This window comes from Mchenga conophoros, linkage group LG16 (assembly GCF_057382185.1).
Source record: "Mchenga conophoros isolate Kocher_MC1m ecotype Shallow Benthic linkage group LG16, M_conophoros_male_GT1.1, whole genome shotgun sequence".
Taxonomy (NCBI): domain Eukaryota; kingdom Metazoa; phylum Chordata; class Actinopteri; order Cichliformes; family Cichlidae; genus Mchenga; species Mchenga conophoros.
In genome coordinates this window covers 9,865,466-9,872,037 of record NC_140541.1, presented here as the reverse complement: position 1 = coordinate 9,872,037, position 6,572 = coordinate 9,865,466, and the positions used below count along the sequence as shown (strand labels likewise).

At 39.9% G+C, this 6,572-nt stretch overlaps 1 protein-coding gene across 1 annotated transcript; it reads right to left on the bottom strand.

The window, feature by feature from the left end:
- Positions 1-3,559: 3,559 nt before the first annotated feature.
- LOC146556285 (olfactory receptor 6N2-like) lies at positions 3,560-4,477 on the bottom strand. Its single transcript, XM_085249377.1, has one exon. The coding sequence runs from the start codon at positions 4,475-4,477 to the stop codon at positions 3,560-3,562; it is 918 nt and encodes a 305-aa protein (XP_085105503.1).
- Positions 4,478-6,572: the final 2,095 nt, after the last annotated feature.

Below are 6,572 nucleotides of genomic sequence, written 5' to 3'. Positions count from 1 at the left end.
GGAGACGAGGAACCATCATGGAAGGACAGGCCCCTGCACGGTATGTACCACCGGCAGATAGAGGAGGTGGCTGATATCCAGAAATCCTACCAGTGGCTGGACAAAGCTGGACTGAAAGACAGCACAGAGGCACTAATCATGGCAGCACAAGAACAAGCTCTGAGCACAAGATCCATAGAGGCTGGGGTCTATCACACCAGGCAAGACCCCAGGTGCAGGCTGTGTAAAGATGCCCCAGAGACAATCCAGCACATAACAGCAGGGTGCAAGATGCTAGCAGGCAAGGCATACATGGAACGCCATAACCAAGTGGCCGGCATAGTGTACAGGAACATCTGTGCCGAGTATAACCTGGAAGTCCCGAGGTCAAAATGGGAGATGCCCCCAAGGGTGGTGGAGAATGACCGAGCTAAGATCCTGTGGGACTTCCAGATACAGACGGACAAAATGGTGGTGGCTAACCAACCGGACATAGTGGTGGTAGACAAACAGAAGAAGATGGCCGTAGTGATCGATGTAGCGGTTCCGAATGACAGCAATATCAGGAAGAAGGAACACGAGAAGCTGGAGAAATACCAAGGGCTCAGAGAAGAGCTCGAGAGGATGTGGAGGGTGAAGGTAACGGTGGTCCCCGTGGTAATCGGAGCACTAGGTGCGGTGACTCCCAAGCTAGGCGAGTGGCTCCAGCAGATCCCAGGAACAACATCGGAGATCTCTGTCCAGAAGAGCGCAGTCCTGGGAACAGCTAAGATACTGCGCAGGACCCTCAAGCTCCCAGGCCTCTGGTAGAGGACCCGAGCTTGAAGGATAAACTGCCCGCAGGGGCGTGCTGGGTGTTTGTTTATATATATATATATATATATATATATATATATATATATATATATATATATATATATATATTAAATATATATAAAATTGTAGGTTGTGTATCCTTCAGGTGTTAATGGGGTTATTGAAAATGTGTATATGTGCGTATGTGTGTATATACGTAGGTATGGATAGATAGAAACATGTGTATATATTAAAAAAAAAAAAAATTACACATAACATATAATGTAATTACAAGGAGGTATTTCTGTAGTCTATTGATACTAGATAGTGGAAAAGGGGTGGGATTAAATAAGCTTATGCTTCTTCCTGCTCCTTTTTGAACATGGACGTTATTTGGAGTTGTGGTTGCTCGTTTTCCTTTTGTTTGCTTTGTTTGCTTTGTTCATTTGTCTCTTTTAATTCTATTTTATTTTTTTTATACTTTTTCAACATGTTCAAAATAAAGATTCAATCAATCAATCAAACCTTGTAGTACCATATCACCCTATTAGAGCACTTCGCTCTCGCTCTGCAGGCTACTTGTTGTTCCTAGAGTATTTAAAAGTAGAATGGGAGGGAGAGCCTTCAGTTTTCAGGCCCCTCTTCTGTGGAATCAGCTTCCAGTTTGGATTCGGGAGACAGACACTATCTCTACTTTTAAGATTAGGCTTAAAACTTTCCTTTTTGCTAAAGCATATAGTTAGGGCTGGACCAGGTGACCCTGAATCCTCCCTTAGTTATGCTGCAATAGACGTAGGCTGCCGGGTTTTCCCATGATGCATTGAGTTTTTCCTTTCCAGTCACCTTTCTCACTCACTATGTGTTAATAGACCTCTCTGCATTGAATCATCCATCCATCTTCATCCGCTTTATCCGGGGCCGGGTCGCGGGGGCAGCAGCCTAAGCAAAGAGGCCCAGACCTCCCTCTCCCCAGCCACCTCCTCCAGCTTATCCGGGGGAATACCAAGGCGTTCCCAGGCCAGCCGAGAGACGCATTGAATCATATCTGTTATTAACCTTTGTCTCTCTTCCATAGCATGTCTTTATGCTGTTTTCCTTCTCCCACTCCAACCGGTCACAGCAGATGGCCGACCCTCCCTGAGCCTGGTTCTGCCGGAGGTTTCTTCCTGTTAAAAGGGAGTTTTTCCTTCCCACTGTCGCCAAAGTACTTGCTCATAGGGGGTCATATGATTGTTGGGTTTTTCTCTGTATTTATGAAGCGCCTTGAGGCGACTTTTGTTGAATTGAATTGAATTGAATTGAAAGCTAAACTAAGAAACTGTTGAGGGCTTTTTTATGAGAGAGAAGACAATATGCTCCAATTTTAAGTTTTCACAATTTATCATCGAAATATTTAGAATTTTTAATTGTTTTACATGGCGCCATGGATCTCCTTTCTCTGGCTCAGAGACAAAGGCACTGTGCCAGGGCGGTATACACTTTTATGAATCAAAGAAACTGAATGTTAACATGATTGGTCAAATGAGCTGAGAGTGGCCTTAGGTCTCATACCAGCTCATGTTTCTTCTTCTGCAGCTCTCTGGGCATCTCGCTATATGGAGACGCCCTTTTGCAGGCAACACCCTCGTTACCATGACAACCACCTCTTATGCTCTGGTCAGGCCTGTAGAGTTAAAGAAGGGGTGTAGAGTGCATGCCATAACAACAGATTTATGATCAATGCCACATTCCTGTGAGGGTTTGTGAGGAAGTGCTGTATCTGATAGTATCAGAGTAACACTCTACTTCCAAAACTTACCTACAATACACTCTATACAGTATGGAAAAAAACAGAAATTTGCAATGCCAATCATGAGGTATTAGCCCTAAAGCAAACAAACATTTGATATGTTTCTCATGTTCTATTGTGAGTAAAATATGGGTTTATGAGAATGGCAAATTATTAAATTCTGTTTTGTTTAGTTTTTTTGTTTTTTACATTTTACACAGTGTCCCCAGTTTTTGTAACTGGGATTGTACTTTTCAAGATTGTTTTTCTACATACATCTGTTTGGTTTATAACCCACAGAGAACAATAATATGTGACAAGAGATGAAGATGCAGGGCCTTAAGCAACAGTTATAAAGTGTTACTACTTATTCCATCTATGTTGCACTTGTAGCATATTGCAAATAAGAATCAGTAATAAAGTAAAAATGAAAAAATATGAAAAAGTTGAAAAACATTTATCTGAAAATGGATCATGTTGATCATCCATCTTGATTGATGAAAATATATAATTAACACCTCCATTTTTGAGAGCATTCTTTATTTACAGCATTTTTTTCTCACCTGCCTGAAACTTTTGCACAGTACTATATATATATATATATATATATATATATATATATATATATATATATATATATATATAGAGAGAGAGAGAGAGAGAGAGAGAGAGAGAGAGAGAGGTAGCAATTAACTAAATTATTTTTTGCGCTTACAACCCACAATAGTAAAAGATAACCTGTGACAAAAAAGAAGGAAAAATGTGAAAAGCAGGCATATGAGCTGCTTAGACTTCAAACATTACCAGCAAGAGTTTAAGAAATTGTTTATCTTTGTTTTATGACCATTATGTTTATCGTCTTGTTGTCAGTAGAAGGACAGAGATCAACGTTTATATAAATGTTGATCTCTGTCCTTCTATCTTGCATGTCAAATCAGAGATAAGAAACTCTTTTAACTAACTCACATTACAATGAAATCCCATACATTTGATAATGGTGCAGTAATACCAGTGTTGTTAAACCTGACACAACAACATCTTGATGTGTTTAAAAATTTCATTCACTTTGAGTCCATATATGATTGGATTTAAAAGAGGATGGAATAAAATTGACTGAAACGTCAATGTCAAGCGTACAGTGTTTGATAGATCAGATTCCAGTCTAACTATAATTATATCAAAGAAAAAAAAACAGGAAAAGTTGATTAACACCAGCAAGTGGGGTAAACATGTCTTTAGAGCTTTTCTCCTTGTTTCTCTGCAACAACTGTAAGATATTCTTAGAATTCTGATATATGAAAAAAGTATGAAAAGCATTGGTAGAAAGGTCATATTTATCAACATGACCACACCATATATAGATATTACAACCGAGGGCACACACTGAAGCCTGTAAAATGAATTGTTACAAAAAATTGCTGTCAGAGTAAAGCTACAGAGTTTGACATTCGAATACAGCACAAATGACACTGCAATCTCAAAAGCAGGTATAAGCCAAGCTAAAATCACACATACATAAATAGTTATTCTATTCATAATAACTGGATATTGCAGGGGTTTGCATATAGACACATACCTGTCATATGCCATTGCTGCCAACAGTAAAAACTCTGACACAGCTGAGGTGTAATATGAGAATCCTTGGAAGAGACAGAGTGGATACGATATAGTCTGTTTTTCAGACAAAACATCAGATAAGAGCTTCGGATAGATAATCATGCTGTAAAGAACAGAGTTGATTAACAAAGCTGCAATAAAAATATACATTGGCTCATGAAGGTTTTTGCAAGTCCAAATAAGGTACACTATAATGGAATTAAAGCAGAGTATCAGAATATATAATGTGAATATAACCACAAAATAAAGATATCTGTATTTGTGCAATTCTGCAAACCCACCAAGAGTTAACAATGTTACATTTAATTCAACATCCATTAAATAAACAATGCTTTAAAGTACTGTAGTAATATATTTCCTGCACTGAACTAAGAAGGTAAGTAATTGACTCTGTTTTGTGGCTTTGTTTTATCAGAAAACCTTCCATCCTCTATGGGACTCATTAAGTTCTCTACTAACATGTAAACAACTTCAGGGAATCTGACGAATTGACGTTTAGTCCTATGCACTTCATTTTGTTTGCCCATCCATTTGTTTTAAATCCCTGGAACTAGTATAGGATTAGTATAAAAGCAAAGAAAAAAAAAACACGGAAACCACGGAAACCACTACTGCCTTCACACTACATTTTCTCAAGTCTCAAGCTTATCGCGTTCAGTCATCCTCGTGTTGTTAACACTTGATATAGCTATATCTATCACTACAATCATCTCCCTCTGCTTTTCGACCACTATTATCTCTGGCTGGATAGCCATCACCAGTTTGTCTGTCTATATTAGGAATCCCCACACTTAGCTTGGTCATTTTCAGCTACCTTGGGTGATGACCTCTGGACTTCAAGGACATATGCTGCACAAATGTTAATTGGTATACTTGTCCTGCCTGCTAGCATCTTGCACTCTACTCTTATGTGCTGGAGTGTTTCAGGCCAGTCTGCCAGGGGTCTTACCCGGTGTGGTAGAACTAAGGTCATGTCCAAATTCATGGGCTGCATCCTCCTGAGGACCTTCGCGGTCTACGTGGGCCGGGTCCTCAGAAGGTCGGGTAGGCCGGAAGTAAACGGCTGGGGAAATTGGACGGTCTAGGCTTCTGATTAGCGTCACCGCTATCTCGGTGGAGTTTAATAAACTCGGCCGTCTGCTCCTTGCTATCTAAAATATAACAGGACACTGGCGGAAATTCTCGACTGTCTCATACTTCTGTTTAATCAGTTTTCTGTTTGATGTTTATTCAGCTGTGTAAAAAACAAGGAGGAAACCACCAGGGGATTAATAAAGTTTTATTCTAGCTAATCTAATCTAATACCTTTAATCTCAGCCAAACCGATTGACTCACGAACAAATAAAACACTGAAAAAAGCCCAGCAATAAAAGTTTTAGGTTGTCTAATTGACTTATATATTACGTTTAACCTGAGTAGTGAAAGTCTGCGGTGATCTGAAAATGATGTGCCGGGAGTTGTGCCGTTCTCGGCCGCATCAGTAACCCTCGAGCTCCCGGCTAGCTATCGAGCTGGTGGGTAGCAGACGCCTCTGAAAACGTCGAAGCACTTTTGCAAATATGCGATATCTTGATAAACCGAGCAGATATTTGATGTTTACACAGCTACTTTCTTGCCTGAAAATATGTTAAAAGTTTATTTTGTGACCCAGAAAGATTAGTAAGAGTAATTTTAAAACTTAGTAACGACCGCCATTGTTGGAAACTGGAGTTTGGCTGTGATATGGTAGGCCACGAAGGACACACCCGACCCATCCTTCAAATTCGGGAAAAAGGAGGACGCATTTGTCGGCTGCATTCGGAGGAGTCTACGAATTTGGACAGCCTTCGGCACGTCGCTGCGACATAATTGGTCTACAAATGCGGCCTCAGGAGGATGCAGCCCATGAATTTGGACACGACCTAAGTGTTTATGGATCTTTTGCTTAGAGCTTGTTCCAGTGCTGCCATGATTCATACCTCTATGTTTTGTCTTTCAGTCCAGCCTCGTCCAGCCACTGATAGGATTTCTGGATGTCAGCCATGTCTTCTATCTGCCGGTGGTACATACTGTGCAGGGATCTCTATGGGCTCAAAATGTGGTCATAAATATTTTGTACTTGTAAAAAAGATTTGTACTTGTAAAAAAGATTTGTATGTGTAAAAAAAATTTGTGCGTGCGTAAAAAAGATTTGTGCGTGCGTAAAAAAGATTTGTATGTGTAAAAAAGATTTGTGCGTGCGTAAAAAAGATTTGTATGTGTGAAAAAGATTTGTGCGTGCGTAAAAAAGATTTGTATGTGTGAAAAAGATTTGTGCGTGTGTGAAAAAGATTTGTGTGTGGACTTAGAAAAAACCCCCCTGCAAGTTACAAGTACGGATTTTTGACCCTATTTTTCTTCCCTTCATCTGATTGGTCAATGTCATGTCAATCAC